At 32.6% G+C, this 18,439-nt stretch overlaps 1 protein-coding gene across 1 annotated transcript in view; it reads left to right on the top strand.

The window, feature by feature from the left end:
- Positions 1 to 3,544: 3,544 nt before the first annotated feature.
- Positions 3,545 to 18,439, top strand: part of LOC127734757 (uncharacterized) — a 63,474-nt gene continuing 48,579 nt past the window's right edge. The window contains exon 1 of the mRNA XM_052244765.1: positions 3,545 to 3,926. Within this exon, the coding sequence (XP_052100725.1) occupies positions 3,840 to 3,926 (87 nt within the window). The 5' untranslated portion in view covers positions 3,545 to 3,839. The remainder of the gene's footprint in view (positions 3,927 to 18,439) is intronic.

Genomic DNA, 18,439 nt, shown 5'->3' on the forward strand with positions numbered 1-18,439 from the left:
CAACACACGGCTATGTAAAGGTGTATTTTTTTTAACTTCAATTGTTTGAGTAAATTTCATGTGACTACATTGCTTTATTCATTTTTTGTAGGAGAAAAAAAAACAAGAAATATTGTGTATCTGCTTCATATTGATAAATATATTAGCCTGAAATTGGAATAGATTTCATTTTAGTTGAGCCAGTGACGTCTATGTCGCGAAATCGAGACATAGCGATCCTAGATTCCGGCATCGGCGTCGTCATCATTTAGGTTAAGTCTGTACGGGTGAAAGTTTATTTTAGACATCAATAGCTTTGTCAGACCTTCATTGAATTTTAGGAAATTTGAACAGAGGTTGTTTATGACCAAAAGACAGTATCCACAGCAAAAATTTGAATATATGTATTTTCATTTTTCTAATTTTGCTGATAAATGGACATAGTTTTCTTTACAGTTAACATTCAAATTCAGTCTAAGGTTAAGGTTTTTCAGTCATCAATACCTTTGTCAAACCTTCTTTTGTCGAGCATGCGACATTTTAATATGTCGCGAAAGCGAGATATATTGATCCTAGATTCCGTCGTCGTCGGCGTCGGGGGCGTCAACATTAACTTGAAGGTTTAGTCTGTGGTTAAAGTTGTTATTAGACATCATTAACTTTGTCAAACCTTCATGTAAATTTATTTAATTTGGATAGAAGCTTGTTTATGACCAAAAGACAGTATCCAGAGCAAAATTTTGAAAATATTTATTTTCATTTTTCTGTAATGTGCTTAGTTTTTTAACAGTTAACATTCACATTCAGTCTGAGGTTAAAGTTTTTTACACATCAATTACTTTGTCAAACCTCCATAGAATTCATGAAACTTTGGTAGAAGCTTTTTTTATGATTAAGAGATAATGGCTGAAGCAAACTTTTGAAAATATATGTTTTTCATTTTCAGTATTTTAACATTTACAGACAGTCTGGGATTCAATTTTTTTACTTGATAAATTTGTAAACCTACATGTATTGTTATGAAACTGGGACAGACGCTAATCTTCAAGACCAAGAAATAGCATCTAATGATTTTATTTAATTTCTGTATTTTACTGATAAATGGACCCACTTTTCATGACAACATTATATAATTAGCAAATCATGTGTCAAAATTCAAAATCAAGTAAGTGATTTTTTCCCATTAGATATTGGAGTCAAACAAGGTGACAACCTCAGTCCGAATTTATTCAAGATATTCATAAATGATTTGCCCAGATATTTGTCAGATACTAGAGACCCAGTTAATGTCAATGACAAAGATCTACATTGTTAAATGTATGCTGATGATATTGTTTTATTATCTACATCAGCTGAAGGACTATGAGAAAAGCTGGGAATGCTTGATAAATTTTGCAAAGATTGGTGTCTCAATGTGAATACTAATAAGACAAAGGTGCTGATTTTCAACAAGGCAAACATGTAAAACAGATATTCACATTTCAGAATATAAATCTGGAATGTGTTTCAAAATACACATACCTAGGTTTATATTTAAGCTCATCTGGTTCATTCAGTTATGCTCAAAATGAACTATACGAAAAATCCCTGAAAGCACATTTCAAATTAAGGAAAGATCTTTTATCACTTAATCCTGATGTAAAAACAAGTATTCATGTTTTTGACCACACTGTAAAACCTATTTTATTATATGGTAGCGAAATATGGGGGATGTTTAATTCTCTTTCCTCTAAATGTAAGAAGGAAGATATATCTTTTGAAAAATTATATTCAGGTTTACCCTGTGAGAAACTTCATATAAAATTTTGTAAATTTATACTTGGGGTACACAAGAAAACAACAAATGCTGCAGTGTTATCTGAACTTGGAAGATTTCCAATATATTTTAATATTATAAAAGGAATGTTATTGTACTGGTATAGATTAGAGAATTTAGGTAATAATTTTCCTCTATTAAAAGAGGCATATACACAATCAAAGACACTACATCACATGAATATAACATCATGGTATGGTTCAATAAATGTTGTTTTTAAAATACTTGGTATTGACTATACAAATGCCATAAATGCTCCATTTTGTGAATCCTTAAACAAATTTAAGAAATATATACAAACCAAGCTATCAATATTGTTTATTAGCTGTTGGAAAAAACAAATAGATAAATTTTCAGACAGTAAACTGAAAACCTACCTTTTATATAAAACAAATTTTGGTTATGAAAAATATCTAACATTGATCAAGAATTTTGAACTTAGAAGAAGTTTTACTAAATTACGTGTATCTTCTCATAGATTACAAATAGAATTAGGTAGATATCAGGGTATTCCCCGAATTAACAGAATATGTAATAAATGTTCTTCCAATACTGTCGAAGATGAGGCTCATTTTCTATTTGATTGTAACAAATTTGAGGATGATAGAAATTGTATGTTAGCTAGTATTGCACAATATAATTCTTATTTTAATCATATGAGCAGTCAAAGCAAAATTATCTGGTTATTTAGTGTAGAAAATGTTGAGTTACTTAAAATAATATGTAATTTTATATACAAACATCTTCCTTAGTGAAGATTAGTTAAAGGAAATCTATGTGTGTATATACATTTGATTGGACATAGAAAATTATATTCATCTGAATATCACAAACATACTAGCCGATTAAAAAAAAAAATAATTGTTAAGATATATTATTTATTCAAATGTTCTCTTATATCCTTGAGGCATCGTCCCCTGGTATCAACTGCATTCAAGTTACCTATGATGCTTCCTTGTTTGCTTTTGATACAGGTAGGAAAGAGACATTTACACACATTTTACATGCCTATGGCCCATAAGGTATCGCCCCCTGGTGTCAGCTGCCTTTAGGAAACCATAATGCTTTCCTATTTGCTGCTGACACAGGATGAGTCATGGACATGTTTAATTTCTACTTTCTTTTTGGCTAATTATTATATATTTAATTGATCCAACTTTTTGTGTACTATACATATGTGGATATCTATTTTTCTTTTTTTCTTTTTGGGCTGCTTGTTTGTTATCTATATCAACCACACTTGCAATAAAATGCATTAGTATTAAAAAAAACAACATACTATAGATTCTTTATCTACGTATTCTTTAAGAACTTAAATAGTTCTGGTTTAACTTTTTTTTTTTTTTTATCTCATTGTTTGTATTGTATTATGAAAAATTATTGATGTTGTAATGTTTATGCCCTTTGGGGCCCATAATTGGAAATAAAAATATCTTATCTTATACACTTTTACACTGACAGCAGCAATCGCAGGCGAGACACAAGGTTCCGTGGAACACTTTACTAATTTTATTTATATACATTGACAATAGTTTCTTCCCATTGCCCATATTTTATTATTATCGATAGAACGTCAAGTGCCTGTGCTCCACCTAGGTCAATTTTCCTCCTGTATTTATTACATGTATAGTGCTTCCACCAAATGAAATGAACACATTCGTCTCCATCTAAATTTAAAATATAAAGGATATTATATATATTTGTCTCAATAATGTAGGCTTATCAAACACTTGTAATTTTGTTGTACAGGAAACATGTCAACCATGTGAAAATATTGATTTGATCAGATACGACGATATCGTCTTATACCTTTCTGTAACAACTATCGAAACACCTGTGACTTGATTTCTGTTGCGTACTGGATTATGACCTTGTTTAGATAAACGCCTAGACATTTGTCACATCAATACACAGTTATTGCTGTGATGTCGCTGTTGATAATGATTTGCAAATTATCTTAAAATCAATTTATGGGAAGACTTTCTGATTATAGTGCTTTAGTTTTATTCTTTCTGGAAGTCACAAAAAGAAGACAATATGAAATATGTGCTTTCCGAGATATTTTCTTTGGATTATTTTTTTCTCAAGCCTCGCAGGAGAAAAAAACAACATGGTAACATGCAGTTCTAAGGTAGGTTTTTGTGTGTTTTTTTAATCGACTTCATGAATTTTTGGCTATTTTTTATATCTTGTTTATTTTCTTTTTGTCTTGTACGCTTTTAGAATAATTTGAGCAAATTTTGGTAAGGGTATATATTATTATATAAGGGACTTCCAATTTTAATTTTCCTTGGAGTTCGGTATTTTTGTTATCTTACTTTTTATTAACTTTTTTCGGCGGTGGGGAGGGGAGGGGTATGGTAAAGAACGGCGTTCCTCATAATAGTATAGACTACCCTAGATAACTACATAACCTTATTTTATCTTCTATTGTAAATAACCGATATCCGTGACATTGAAGTTTTAAATTTTAAAACTTTAAATAAGTCAAGGTGGAGGAAATAGCATTCCTTTTTGACCGATTTAGATTGTCACGTTTGCGTAAATAATTATCAACTCATAAATTTGCAAAATACACTTGACGTGCAATGATCAAATTATCTTGGGTATCTTGCATACATTTTGTAAAGCTTTCAACTAAACTTTTAGTATGCTACATGTAATTATTTATTTAGACAGAAGTTAGGTCTATACGCGATATTCAGTATACTTATTATTTATTTCGACAACTTGGTTATCTTTAATTGCGTTCAATCTTTAAACAAGAGACACTTGCTTAGTTTTCATAATTCCTACCATATATATGCCGACTTTAAAGTATTAAGTCCACCTCGTCGATGTGTTGTGCAATATACTGTTAGATTTAATGCTACCGTCTATTATTAAATTATTTGGTTAGTTGATCATTATATAAGTAAAATTAATAATGATATGAACCCAAAGTAAATATTTTCAAATGGTTTTAGACCCGTAGAAAATACAGGTATATGACCAAAAAAAAATAAGTTGAATTCATATTATAGAACATCTCTTTGCATATAATTTTTTTTTTATATATCTTGTTACATTTTAACACAACAATGGCATGTTTATGCATACCCCCGTTCCCCCCCCCCCCCCCCCAAAAAAAAAAAATTAAATAAAACGTTAGCCGTTTAGTTCAGCAACGATCACGATCCATATCGTCTCTTATGAACTTTCTTAAATAGTTTTATGTGATTCCAGAAGAACAATTGTCTTTTAATGATGGTCGGGTATGTTTTAGACCATGACCGGTTTTTTTCAGATTCAGTTCCAGTTATACGAAATGAATGTGCCCTCGGGTTTATATAAGGAAAACTTGTTCATAGATGGTCATCTAACTTTGTACATCTCAAGAAAACATAAAATATTGAAACGTTACAAATAACCCAAACATTGGATACTTTAAAAATTCAATATATATATATATAGGACATCAGTACTTTAAGAATTGTTCAACAACTGAATAATTTAATATCAAACTTTGTGTTTGTAGTAGAATTAAAACATTTTGTATTGATCGTTGATATTATAATCAGTAACGCTACTGTACCAGTGTTGAATATTATCGTTTCTGTGAAATTAAAAGGAAAAATCGTTTATCATTTCCGAAGTTAAATACTGTTCCTGGACTAATCCGAATTATTACCATGAACTTGTAGATCTTTTACTACACTATGAAAGTATGAAATTATACAAAACCTGCATGGAATATTAGATTTCATCTAATTTCATAACTTTACATTTGCTATTGCATTATACAATTGAACTTTCTCTGTTGTATATTCCTATTGTCATAGTATTTCTGTTCATTTTGCTATATAGCATGTTTATGCTTTTGCATAACATTGCATTCATCCATTCATTTATGTATAATAAGTATTCAAAGGATGTAATTCTCAATTTAGTAAGTGTCCTGAAAATCTCTCAGAACGATTATAATTCAGAAAAGCATTTAGCAAGTGGTTGTTACGAAATATATATCTCTGATTTCGTTATATTCATATGACGCCAGTTACTATAGATCGATATTTTACTTAGATTCGGTTGTAATAACCTTAACGTTGAGATGGAACAATTGAAAAAGGCTGGGATTCCAAATTTTGTAAATTTCCTGAAAGTCTTTTAAAATACATTATGTAGCTCATATCAATCATATATTTTGGAAACTGCTTTGACCTAAACTTTAACGTGGAACATTTGAATGTCAATAGGATGGGATTCCGATTTTGTTAGCCCGAAAGACTCTAAGACCTACAAATTTTGAAGAAAGGTTTTATATCAAACATAAATTTAGGTAACATTTTGACCCAAGCTTTTTTGTGAAACAATGTGATTTCAAATAATTTGATTACCGAGTTGTAACAAATCTTTGTTTGGGAGACTTCAGACAATACCCTGTTTCAGTTATTACTTGTTAAAAATAAATTAGCTCAAATAAAGTTTGTAATTTGTATTTGTATGATTATATAACAAACAGATAAAAAATACTATTAGATACAACTTTTTATGAATAAATTGATCTTGGGGGAAAAAAAGGTTTGCTTTTATATTTCTAGGTTTGTACGTAACGAAAAAGCATTGCTATAAAAAAAGAAGATGTGGTATGAATGCCAATGCGACAACTCTCCACAAGAGACCAAATGACACAGAAATTAACAACTATAGGTCACCGTACGGCCTTCAACAATGAGCAAAGCCCATACCGCACAGTCAGCTATAAAAGGCCCCGAAATGACAATGTAAAACAATTCAAACGAGAAAACTAACGGCCTAATTTATGTACAAAAAATTATCGAAAAACAAATATGTAACACATAAACAAACGACAACCACTAAATTGCAGGCTCCTGACTTGGGACAGGCACATACATACAGAATGTGGCGGGGTTAAACATGCTAGCGGGATCCCAACCCTCCCCCTAACCTGGGACAGTGGTGTAACAGTACAACATAAGAACGAACTATAAAAATCAGTTGAAAGAGGATAAAAATACAAATACTACAAACACAAGTGGACGTGGCCGGGTACTTGTACATCCAAACAACAAAAAGACACTAAGTACAGATTTGAGAGTACTCGCAGTTACTGACAGCTAGTTCAAAGCCACTAACAACTAATAAAAAAAATCATGCATCTAAGACTAAAACATAGCCATTCAAATATATAAAACATACTTAACTTCTTGTATAATTTGAATCCAATAATTTGAATTTGCTGCTTATTTTATGCATGGTATCTTTCTTTAATTTATGGCAGCATTAGTGAACCTACTCTATATTAGTACACTTAGCTTTTCAAAATGATATATGAATATGATATATATAGATAGCTCTAACAATTCCGTGATAAAATGAGAAAAGGAAATCCAAGCTCAATTATCCTGGTCGGTGTAATATTTGATAAGCAACTAACGCAAAAATGTGAGACGCATTTATTGAACTAAAAAAAAATTTCAAAAGAAACGATGTGTGCATCGACAAATAAACATCGTAACATGTATATATGAGATAGTGCATTTGCCAATTCTGAAAACGTGTGAAATCATCGAGTTTGATGTCTACCCATTTAAGAGAGCAATTTTTGTAGGAAAAATGTTGCAGTAATCCAAACCAGGTAGAGCCGATTTTACCACATATCTTTAATCTGCAATCACCTAATTTTTTTGTAGAATATTAATGGACTTCCATTGTTATCTATTACATTGACGGAAGTCTACAAACAAAATACAACAAACGACATTACTGAAATGATTTTTTTTCCATTTTAATATCACAAACTAATATATTTAAAGTCTTATGAAACTTCAAATTAAAAATAAAGTTAAATATGTTTATAAACTTGAATGGCTAAGTTCCAGTACAACGTACTATAAAATAAAAATAAGTGTATGTGAACTTTCTTGTAAAAGAAAAACCTTTGTCTTATCAAAATCTTCATAAATGTACTACTATTGAATATTTGTCTTCCCGTACACTAATTCGCCGATATTTTTCCGTATGCAGTGACATTAATTACGAGACCTCTCGTTAGAACTGAAAGAATGTAAACAAACGTGGACTTGAAGGTAAAACGTAATAACTGGTTCCTAATTTAATAAACAAATGGGAACGCATCGAAAATATAAAAAAAATAATATCATGGCTCTAATAATTCACTTATTTTTCACGTGCTCCACATGCTCTGTATTGATTGTTTATCAATGTTACGATCAGGTAAACTTCGGCAACAAACTCGAAAGTTAATTAATTTAGCTTGCGATCAACAGATCTTGAACGAAATGTTATTTGTCAATAATACATTATAGATTCGTAATAAATGTAAAAAACGTGCATACAGGACTTAGTTTGGTATACATGTATATGGATGCATTGGTTCAATAATTTCGATAACATTATAATTACAAGAAACTCGTTTCATATTACTTTAATGTCTAAAAACTCAATAAAAGTTAATGGTTGAAAGTATCTTTGCTTTTTTATACTTAAAACTCCTACAAGATACGTTCAGAAGGATAGATTTTAATTATTTCTGAAACCGCTTTGAGCTATATTATTTGTTGTTGTGAAATGTTGAAAAGTTATGAATTTCTTTTAATATTAGTATGCTCTGACTTATATATTGAAGAAATTTGACGAAACTAGATAAACCACAATTGCTATTCAATCTCTGATTCCTTCCTTCTACGCACTCGTTAGTTATTGATCTGACTGACTTTTTCAAAGCTTATAGTGAGAAAACTGTTGATAATATCTTATCGCCCTTCGCGCGGCAATTGGAACTCTTCAGTGCTTGGCATTTCCTGCAACTACGCTATTCATTATGATTTTAAAATAAGGATCGTTGTGGTATCGTTGCCAATGAGACAACTATCAACTAAAAACCAAAGGACAAGGATGTAATAAATACAAGTCACCATGCGGCCTTATTTTATTAAGTCTCCCAAACGAAGTTTGGGAAGACTTATTGTTTTTGCTCAGTTCTTATTATTATTCTTCTTCTTCTTCTTCTTCTTCTTCTTCTTCTTCTTCCGCCGCTTTTAAATTTGAACTTGTCCGCACCTGTTCTCCAAAACCGCTTGTCGGATTAACTTAGGGTTTCACAATATGTTAGACTAACATGTCTAGTGGTGCAATCAGGGTTTTGTTTTTGCAATGGGGTTTATAAAGGGGTACTTTGAGGGGCAAAAAGAAAAGAGGGTTTTACTATAGAACCCTATGGGATTTTATTTTTTAAAATTTTCAAATGATTATAAATTGAAAACCGTTCGTGATAGACACAAACTTTTTAATTGAAAATGTTCTAAATGATAAAGCCCATTAAATGAAATACAGGGTTAGTCCCCAGGGGTCACCCCCACCCCCTGCCATTTAAGAAAGTTCTAATACCTTGTAAGTGGTCAAGATCCCCACCCCTAAACCATATATATTCTGGTTTGTCATGCTAAGATGGTTTGAATGATATACAGGGTTAGTCCCCAGGGGTCATCCCCACCCCCTGTCATTTGAGAAAGTTCTAATATCTTGTAAATGGTCGAGATCCCCACCCCTAAACCATATATATTCTGGTTTGTCATGATAAAGCACATCAAATGTAATACAGGGTTAGTCCCCAGGGGTCACCCCCACCCCCTGCCATTTAAGAAAGTTCTAATATCTTCTAAGTTGTCAAGATCCCCACCCCTAAACCATATATATTCTGGTTTGTCATGCTAAGATGGTTTGAATGATATACAGGGTAAGTCCCCAGGGGTCATCCTGACCCCCTGCCATTTTAGAAAGTTCTAATATCTTGTAAATGGTCGAGATCCCCACCCCTAAACCATATATATTCTGGTTTGTCATGATAAAGCACATCAAATGAAATACAGGGTTAGTCTCCAGGGGTCACCCCACCCCCTGCCATTTAAGAAAGTTCTAATATCTTGTAAATGGTTGAGATCCCCACCCCTAAACCATATATATTCTGGTTTGTCATGATAAAGCACATCAAATGTTATACAGGGTTAGTCCCCAGCGGTCACCCCCACCCCTTGCCATTTGAGAAAGTTCTAATATCTTGTAAATGGTCGAGATCCCCACCCCTAAACCATATATATTCTGGTTTGTCATGATAAAGCACATCAAATGAAATACAGGGTTAGTCTCCAGGGGTCACCCCCACCCCCTGCCATTTAAGAAAGTTCTAATATCTTCTAAGTGGTCAAGATCCCCACCCCTAAACCATATATATTCTGGTTTGTCATGATAAAGCACATCAAATGAAATACAGGGTTAGTCTCCAGGGGTCACCCCCACCCCCTGCCATTTAAGAAAGTTCTAATATCTTGTAAATGGTTGAGATCCCCACCCCTAAACCATATATATTCTGGTTTGTCATGATAAAGCACATCAAATGTTATACAGGGTTAGTCTCCAGCAGTCACCCCCACTCCTTGCCATTTGAGAAAGTTCTAATATCTTGTAAATGGTCGAGATCCCCACCCCTAAACCATATATATTCTTGTTTGTCATGATAAAGCACATCAAATGAAATACAGGGTTAGTCTCCAGGGGTCACCCCCACCCCCTGCCATTTAAGAAAGTTCTAATATCTTCTAAGTGGTCAAGATCCCCACCCCTAAACCATATATATTCTGGTTTGTCATGCTGAGATGGTTTGAATGATATACAGGTTAAGTCCCCAGGGGTCATCCCGACCCCCTGCCATTTGAGAAAGTTCTAATATCTTGTAAATGGTCGAGATCCCCACCCCTAAACCATATATATTCTGGTTTGTCATGATAAAGCACATCAAATGTTATACAGGGTTAGTCCCAAACGGTCACCCCAACCCCTTGCCATTTGAGAAAGTTCTAATATCTTGTAAATGGTCGAGATCCCCACCCCTAAACCATATATATTCTGGTTTGTCATGATAAAGCACATCAAATGAAATAAGGGTTAGACTCCAGGGGTCACCCCCACCCCCTGCCATTTAAGAAAGTTCTAATATCTTCTAAGTGGTCAAGATCCCCACCCCTAAACCATATATATTCTGGTTTGTCATGCAAAGATGGTTTGAATGATAGACAGGGTTAGTCCCCAGGGGTCATCCTGACCCCCTGCCATTTGAGAAAGTTCTAATATCTTGTAAATGGTTGAGATCCCCACCCCTAAACCATATATATTCCTATTTGTCATGTCTCGAACATTTGAATGACATATACGGTCAGTCCCCAGGGGTTCCCCCCACCCCCAATGTTCTAATATCTTGTAAATGGTTGAGATCGCCACCCCTAAACCATATATATTCCTGTTCGTCATGTAATGAACATTTGAATGACGTATAGGGCCAGTCCCCAGGGGTTCCTCCCCACCCCCAATATTCTAGTATCTTGTAAATGGTTGAGATCCCCACCCCTAAACCATATATATTCTAGTTTGTCATGCCAAGATGATTTGAATGATATACAAGGTTAGTCCCCAGGCATCACTAATGCATATAACTTTACTGGACCAAACCAATTTTCACTGGACGTTGCCCAATGTCAGGCGACCCTGGGAATTACGAATTATGGGAGCTTCGTTTGGGAGACTTCGTAACAGCATCCTGTTACAATCATTTCTTGTTTATTTTTTTTTTGCAAAATCCAGACCTTATAGTAGTCTATACAAGGCACCGGGATAATAAAATGTAAAACAATTCAAAAGATAAAACTAACGACCTAATTTTAGCTTTCAGTATAATAATTATTTAATTTAGAGAACTTAGTTGAATGTGTGACGACTAATTTATCATAAACATTGAATTAATATTTCATATAAACGATCGACAATCATTTTAACTGTAAAACACAAATCAATGTTATGTAGTCTACCAGTTAAACTATTCACAAATCGATATTAAAACTTTGAACAGATGTCTGGAACATCGAACATATAAACTCACGATGGGAGAGAATGTTCTGTGTTGGCGATATGTTACTGACCGGTTTTTGGTGGGTCCTGATTCTGTGCTGGTGGGTTTGTTTACATTGTATCAAAGCGTCAATAAAACGACCATCCTGTTGCGAAATTTTTCACTTATACCTCGCGTGGTATATTAAAACGATTTTTGATTGCAAAAGTCGTGCAAATTCGTAGAAAGAAATGGTCCTGATGATGTCCTGGTGATGAGAAAACATGTCCTGGTTCTGTGCACCTATATCCGAGACCTATATAAAAGAAGATGTGGCATAACTGCAATGAGACAACTATCTACAAGAAACCAAATGACCTAGTTGTAAACAACTATATGTCTCCATACAGCCTTCAACAAAGAGCAAAAACCCATACCGTATAGTCAAATTTATGCCCCGATATGACGAAATGTAACAAAATTCAAACGAGAAAACCAACATTTATGATAATAGACAACAACCAATGACAACCACTGAATTACAAGCTCTGAATTGGAAAAGGCACATACAGAATGTTGCGCGGTTAAATATGTTTGTTAGGGCATAATCCCAACACTAACCTGGGACAATAGTGTAATAGTACAACATAAAAAAACTGAAAACATCAGTTGAAAAGGGATATGCCATGTTATCACTCATTATACAAAAGCACCCTAAGCTTCTGATTATTAAAAGTAGAACTGACATCCACGTCTTTTAGTCTGTGACGGGTAGTACTTTAATTGGCCAGTAAACTTATACTTCTTTTTTTAATATTTATCCTTCAAATCTGTTTGTCTGAATAAACTCATCATACATACCAGGGTATTTGATCGTATATGTGACTCGGAACTTCAAAATATGCAATGTTTTGCATAAAAAATGGTGAGCTTACAAATAAAAGTTATCTGTAGGGGTAGGAGGTACAATACATATTCAAAAATAAATCTCGCCCTATTCAAAAAATTCTTTTCAGAAACACAAACTACAAGCAAAGTTTATGTATAAAGTTTTAAGTAATAAATCAGATGCTGACTTATCGTGGATATTGTTTTTCTGATAATTTTGATCGGTACTCTCTGTACTTTTACTTGAACCAAATAAATTTCAATCTCGTTTCTGCTCGTAAGAAATATGTGTCCTCTGCAGCTGAAATCGGAATCGTTTGTAGCATTGTAGTTCTTTAGAAAAGAATGACAACAATATTGTTTGGGGGGGGGGGGGGGGGGGGGGGAGGAGGGGTTGCGGTGAAAGTTGCCAAGTTTGGACAAGTTTTTTTTTATACTGAATTTGTTGATAGTAAATAATTTCATACAGATGATAATTAAAAGAAAAATTAGTTACGTCAGATAATTTTTTTTTACTATGAAAAAAGTCTAACCCTATGCAGGTAATAAAACATTTTCTGATACACAAATTACAAAAAAAAATGTTTTGCGCAAATAAAGTTGGCAAAAAATTAGATGTGGCTTTAATATCCTGGGTCTCGTTGCTTTGACAACAAAGCTAATTCGTGGTGAACTCTAGATATTTTATTTCTTTTCAGTCACTTCTTGATTATGCGTAGGTAAACATGTCATCCGTAGCTGACATCGGATTTCTTTGTAGCAATGCTTTGATAAAAAAATGCACAACCATGATATTGTTTTAGCGAAAAGGGGGATGAGGTGGCTATTTTGGGGGATTTCAAAAATATATTCATACAGCATCAGCTTCTGCTTTATTTGACGCAGCAAAATATATATGAACAGGTATCATTCTCAGCTCACCTGGAACGATGGATCGCGTGAGTTATATCACTTAGCATCCGTAACGTCAAAAACAAATTATGTTGGAAACTACTGGGCCAAATGTTACCAAATGAATTAATATTGGTGAATCTAGGTGTAAAAAACCCAGTTCTTATTTGTTTTAATCGCCAAAGTGTATGCAGTTAGAGCAAAACTTACTAGTTAAAAATAATCAACAGGTCTTCCTACCTTGCATTTTTTCAAAATATTCAGATCACCCATTTTGGACCTTTTTACCACTTAGATGTCCATTTTTAATAAATTTCGCAGTTTTTATACGACCGCAAAAAAATTTTGTGGTCGTATATTGGTATGACGTTGGCGACGTCGTCGTCGTCGTCGTCGTCGTCGTCGTCCGGCGTCGTCGTCCGAAGACACATTGGTTTTCGCACTCTAACTTTAGTTTAAGTGAATGGATTTTTTTGAAATTTGACCATAAGGTTAAATACCACAAAAGGAAGGTTGGGATTGATTTTGGGGGTTATGGTACCAACAGTTAAGGAATTAGGGGCCAAAAAGGGGCCAAAAATAAGCATTTTCTAGTTTCCAGACAATAACTGTGGAACGGTGTATGGATCTCTCTGAAATTATACTACAAGTTTCCATACCACAAAGGGATGGTTAGGATTTGCTTTGGGGGGTTATGGCTCAAACCGTTTAGGAATTAGGGGCAAAAAAGGGGGAAAAACAAGGTTGTCCTGGTTAATGGACAAATACTTTAGTACAAAACATAATTTAAAGCAGTGTAAGGGAGATAAATCAAATACATCATTGAAATTATCTCCCTTACACTGCTTTTAAATTATGTATAAAGTAATGGTTAATGAACAATAAAGATAATTTAAAACAGTGTAAGGGAGGTAATCCAAATACAACGTTTTGGTTACTTCCCTTACACTGCTTTTAAATTATGTTTAAAGAAATACATATTTATAAAGGAAGACCAGTAAAAATATCTGCAAATGTTGCATCTTTTTTTTTTACAAAAAAATCCATATGAAAGATTTGACACTATATTTTTAATTCTATTATAAAATAGATTAAGTTAGCACTATGGTAAATTTAAATGGGTAATTATGGTTGCCAACTCCATTGGAAATTTGAATTGAGATTATGACCATATCTTGAGGGAAAGAATTTTTTTGGGGAAAAAAGGGGGGGGGGATAAAAAGAAATTGTGGGGGTTCAATTTTTTCTCATTTCAGATTTCAGAAATTAAAAAGAATTATTCTTCAAATATTTTTTTTTTTCAAATTTCAAATATTGAAAAATTTCAAGAAGTAATCTTTAATTGCACAGTATGGCGCATTAGATTTGTAAAATCTTTGATCACATTTATTTATTTGTTATGCCGAATCTAACAGTGTATTTAGATTTTTAATTTTGGGTCCAGTTTTCAAATTGGTCTACATTAAGGTCCAAAGGGTCCAAAATTAAACTTTGTTTGATTTTAGCAAAAATTGAATACATGAGGTTCTTTGATATGCTGAATCTAAACATGTATTTAGATTTTTGATTTTTGGCCCAGTTTTCAAGTTGGTCCAAATTGGGGTTCAAAATTAAACTTTGTTTGATTTCAACAAAAATTGAATATATGGGGTTCTTTGATATGCTGAATCTAACCATGTATTTAGATTTTTTATTTGTGGACCCCGTTATCAAATTGGTTCATATTGAGGTCAAAAGGGTCCAAAATTAAACTTTGTTTGATTTCATCTAAAATTGAATTATTGGGGTTCTTTGATATTCCAAATCTAACCGTTTATTTAGATTTTTAATTTTGGGTCCTGTTTTTTAAATTGGTCTACATTAAGGTCCAAAGGGTCCAAAATTAAACTTAGTTTGATTTTAACAAAAATTGAATTCTTGGGGTTCTTTGATATGCTGAATCTAAATATGTGTTTAGATTTTTGATTATGGGCCCAGTTTTCAAGTTGGTCCAAGATAGGGTCCAGTATTTAAACTTTGTTTGATTTCAACAAAAATTGAATATATGGGGTTCTTTGATATGCTGAATCTAAACATGTTTTTAGATTTTTGATTATGGGCCCAGTTTTCAAGTTGGTCCAAATTGGGGTCCAAAATTAAACTTTGTTTGATTTCAACAAAAATTGAATATATGAGGTTCTTTGATATGCTGAATCTAACCATGTATTTAGATTTTTTATTTGTGGGCCCCGCTATCAAATTGGTTCATATTGAGGTCAAAAGGGTCTAAAATTAAACTTTGTTTGATTTCATCAAAAATTGAATTATTGGGGTTCTTTGATATGCCAAATCTAACCGTGTTTTTAGATTTTTAATTTGGGTCCCATTTTTTAAAATTGGTCTTCATTGAGGTCCAAAGGGTCCAAAATTAAACTTAGTTTGATTTTAACAAAAATTGAATTCTTAAGGTTCTTTGATATGCTAAATCTAAACATGTGTTTAGATTTTTGATTATGGGCCCAGTTTTCAAGTTGGTCCAAGTTGGGGTCCAAAATTAAACTTTTTTTGATTTCAACAAAAATTGAATATATGGGGTTCTTTGATATGCTGAATCTAACCATGAATTTAGATTTTTTATTTGTGTTTCCCGCTATCAAATTGGTTCATATTGAGGTCAAAAGGGTCCAAAATTAAACTTTGTTTGATTTCATCAAAAATTGAATTATTGGGGTTCTTTGATATTCCAAATCTAACTGTGTATTTAGATTTTTAATTTTAAGTCCCGTTTTTTAAATTGGTCTACATTAAGGTCCAAAGGGTCCAAAATTAAACTTAGTTTGATTTTAGCAAAAATTGAATTATTGGGGTTCTTTGATATGCTGAATCTAAACATAGTCTTTGTGGGCCCTGCTTTCAAATTGGTTCATATTGAGGTCAAAAGGGTCTAAAATTAAACTTTGTTTGATTTCATCAAAAATTGAATTATTGGGGTTCTTTGATATGCCAAATCTAACCGTGTTTTTAGATTTTTAATTTGGGTCCCATTTTTTAAAATTGGTCTTCATTGAGGTCCAAAGGGTCCAAAATTAAACTTAGTTTGATTTTAACAAAAATTGAATTCTTGGGGTTCTTTGATATGCTAAATCTAAACATGTGTTTAGATTTTTGATTATGGGCCCAGTTTTCAAGTTGGTCCAAGATAGGGTCCAGTATTTAAACTTTGTTTGATTTCAACAAAAATTGAATATATGGGGTTCTTTGATATGCTGAATCTAAACATGTTTTTAGATTTTTGATTATGGGCCCAGTTTTCAAGTTGGTCCAAATTGGGGTCCAAAATTAAACTTTGTTTGATTTCAACAAAAATTGAATATATGAGGTTCTTTGATATGCTGAATCTAACCATGTATTTAGATTTTTTATTTGTGGGCCCCGCTATCAAATTGGTTCATATTGAGGTCAAAAGGGTCTAAAATTAAACTTTGTTTGATTTCATCAAAAATTGAATTATTGGGGTTCTTTGATATGCCAAATCTAACCGTGTTTTTAGATTTTTAATTTGGGTCCCATTTTTTAAAATTGGTCTTCATTGAGGTCCAAAGGGTCCAAAATTAAACTTAGTTTGATTTTAACAAAAATTGAATTCTTAAGGTTCTTTGATATGCTAAATCTAAACATGTGTTTAGATTTTTGATTATGGGCCCAGTTTTCAAGTTGGTCCAAGTTGGGGTCCAAAATTAAACTTTTTTTGATTTCAACAAAAATTGAATATATGGGGTTCTTTGATATGCTGAATCTAACCATGAATTTAGATTTTTTATTTGTGTTTCCCGCTATCAAATTGGTTCATATTGAGGTCAAAAGGGTCCAAAATTAAACTTTGTTTGATTTCATCAAAAATTGAATTATTGGGGTTCTTTGATATTCCAAATCTAACTGTGTATTTAGATTTTTAATTTTAAGTCCCGTTTTTTAAATTGGTCTACATTAAGGTCCAAAGGGTTCAAAATTAAACTTAGTTTGATTTTAGCAAAAATTGAATTATTGGGGTTCTTTGATATGCTAAATCTAAACATAGTCTTTGTGGGCCCTGCTTTCAAATTGGTTCATATTGAGGTCAAAAGGGTCTAAAATTAAACTTTGTTTGATTTCATCAAAAATTGAATTATTGGGGTTCTTTGATATGCCAAATCTAACCGTGTTTTTAGATTTTTAATTTGGGTCCCATTTTTTAAAATTGGTCTTCATTGAGGTCCAAAGGGTCCAAAATTAAACTTAGTTTGATTTTAACAAAAATTGAATTCTTGGGGTTCTTTGATATGCTAAATCTAAACATGTGTTTAGATTTTTGATTATGGGCCCAGTTTTCAAGTTGGTCCAAGATAGGGTCCAGTATTTAAACTTTGTTTGATTTCAACAAAAATTGAATATATGGGGTTCTTTGATATGCTGAATCTAAACATGTTTTTAGATTTTTGATTATGGGCCCAGTTTTCAAGTTGGTCCAAATTGGGGTCCAAAATTAAACTTTGTTTGATTTCAACAAAAATTGAATATATGAGGTTCTTTGATATGCTGAATCTAACCATGTATTTAGATTTTTTATTTGTGGGCCCCGCTATCAAATTGGTTCATATTGAGGTCAAAAGGGTCTAAAATTAAACTTTGTTTGATTTCATCAAAAATTGAATTATTGGGGTTCTTTGATATGCCAAATCTAACCGTGTTTTTAGATTTTTAATTTGGGTCCCATTTTTTAAAATTGGTCTTCATTGAGGTCCAAAGGGTCCAAAATTAAACTTAGTTTGATTTTAGCAAAAATTGAATTATTGGGGTTCTTTGATATGCTGAATCTAAACATGTGTTTAGATTTTTGATTATGGGCCCAGTTTTCAAGTTTGTCCAAGTTGGGGTCCAAAATTAAACTTTGTTTGATTTCAACAAAAATTGAAAATATGGGGTTCTTTGATATGCTGAATCTAACC

The sequence above is a fragment of the Mytilus californianus genome, unplaced genomic scaffold (genome assembly GCF_021869535.1).
Source record: "Mytilus californianus isolate M0D057914Y unplaced genomic scaffold, xbMytCali1.0.p SCAF_3, whole genome shotgun sequence".
NCBI lineage: Eukaryota > Metazoa > Mollusca > Bivalvia > Mytilida > Mytilidae > Mytilus > Mytilus californianus.